This window comes from Cyphomyrmex costatus, unplaced genomic scaffold (genome assembly GCF_001594065.2).
Source record: "Cyphomyrmex costatus isolate MS0001 unplaced genomic scaffold, Ccosl1.0 scaffold666, whole genome shotgun sequence".
Lineage (NCBI taxonomy): Eukaryota > Metazoa > Arthropoda > Insecta > Hymenoptera > Formicidae > Cyphomyrmex > Cyphomyrmex costatus.
The window spans coordinates 119,166-120,615 of NW_017280229.1; the positions used below are offsets into that span (position 1 = coordinate 119,166).

General features: G+C 32.1%; 1 protein-coding gene across 2 annotated transcripts in view; it reads left to right on the top strand.

The window, feature by feature from the left end:
- Window positions 1-1,450, top strand: part of LOC108780040 (tyrocidine synthase 1) — a 12,682-nt gene that overhangs the window by 4,130 nt on the left and 7,102 nt on the right. For both annotated transcript variants that reach the window (XM_018547615.1, XM_018547616.1), the window contains exons 2-3: window positions 734-930; window positions 1,126-1,401. In XM_018547615.1, coding sequence (XP_018403117.1) covers window positions 798-930; window positions 1,126-1,401 — 409 coding nt within the window. In that variant the 5' untranslated portion in view covers window positions 734-797. The remainder of the gene's footprint in view (window positions 1-733; window positions 931-1,125; window positions 1,402-1,450) is intronic.

Sequence of the window (1,450 nt, forward strand, 5' to 3'; positions counted from 1 at the left end):
TGTATGCGCTATATGCTAGTTTTTAGTTCTTAATTACAGCGTGCGAAGTTGTACTTAGAGGGCGTCGTGTATCCGTCCGTTACGGTGGTGTTAGTATCGAGTTAGTTATGTTATCTTCTTTGTTTCCGATCGCTTCACGCGTTCATTTTTATTAATCCTTGTATGTACGAGAAGAAGGCATCAAGCCACATCGTAAGCATGTAAGAATCAATAAACCAAGTTAAAACCAACAAGGTATACGTCAATGAGAAAATAGCGTCCACATACGCAAAGGCCACAAAGCTAACCATAACAGTAATATAGTAAAGATATAAGTATAGATAAATTATACATTTAATCTAATTTATACATTTGTTTATTAAGACGGCGTCAATTAATTCGCTGCAAATATTACTCGATGTTACGTGGACAGTACGCACACAAAAAATCTACAGTTAAATATCTAATAATAAGTACGTAAAGTGATGACTAATACTGTCGAAGTGTAATCCAAGGATAGATAACCGCTTAACAATAATCTATAATTGTACAATTTTAAACTTTTATAAAAACTATTACTCGAAATGACAAATGGCAAATGTTGAATAACTAATTCTTTTTTTTTTTAAATTATTTGTTGTAATATTTTATAATTTTAGCTAAATTTTAGCTAAATTTCGCATTCTATATATTATAATTTATAAATTATTAATAAATGATTAACTATTAATTTTTATGGTAAATTAAATTTTAGATCTTTGTTATAACCAATATAATAATACAAAGTAAAAAATTACAATTTCTTCGAACGTCTGAAAATGGGTACTCTGCAGCAGCAATCGATTTTACAAGGTCAGCACACAGGAAGGAATCAGAAGAAAGATTTAGTACACGAATTGTTCAGTCATGCAGCAAAATCCCATCCAAATCAAATTGCGATATATTACAAAGGTAAAGAGTTGCTTCTCGATATAAAACATGATAAAAATCATATTAAGAAAGTAGGTAGTTTAAAGACTAAAGTACGATTGTAGTGATTGTAGTGATGAAATTTAACTAATTAGCTGTGAGAAATAATGTTTATAATGCGGACAGTGTATCGAAAGAAAATCTACATATATTTAAATTGTTGCAAACTCGATACAGATGACACCGGACAGGAATATAAGCTGTCTTTTAAAGAATTGGATAATATCACCAATCAGTTGGCACGAGCTTTACAAAAGTACGAAAAATTTGAAACCACTTCTCAGTCTCTAATAGCTGTCTGCATGAAACCGTCGCATCGACTTCCAACTATATTACTTAGCATTCTAAAGGCAGGAATGGCTTATTTACCTTTGGACGCGGAATTTCCCATGTCTAGAGTGAAACACATTCTCGAGGAAGCGCAACCATTAATAGTATTGGTTGAGGAAGGAGGTAAATTTCTACTTCTCTCTCTCTCTCTCTCTCTCTCTCTCTCTCTCTC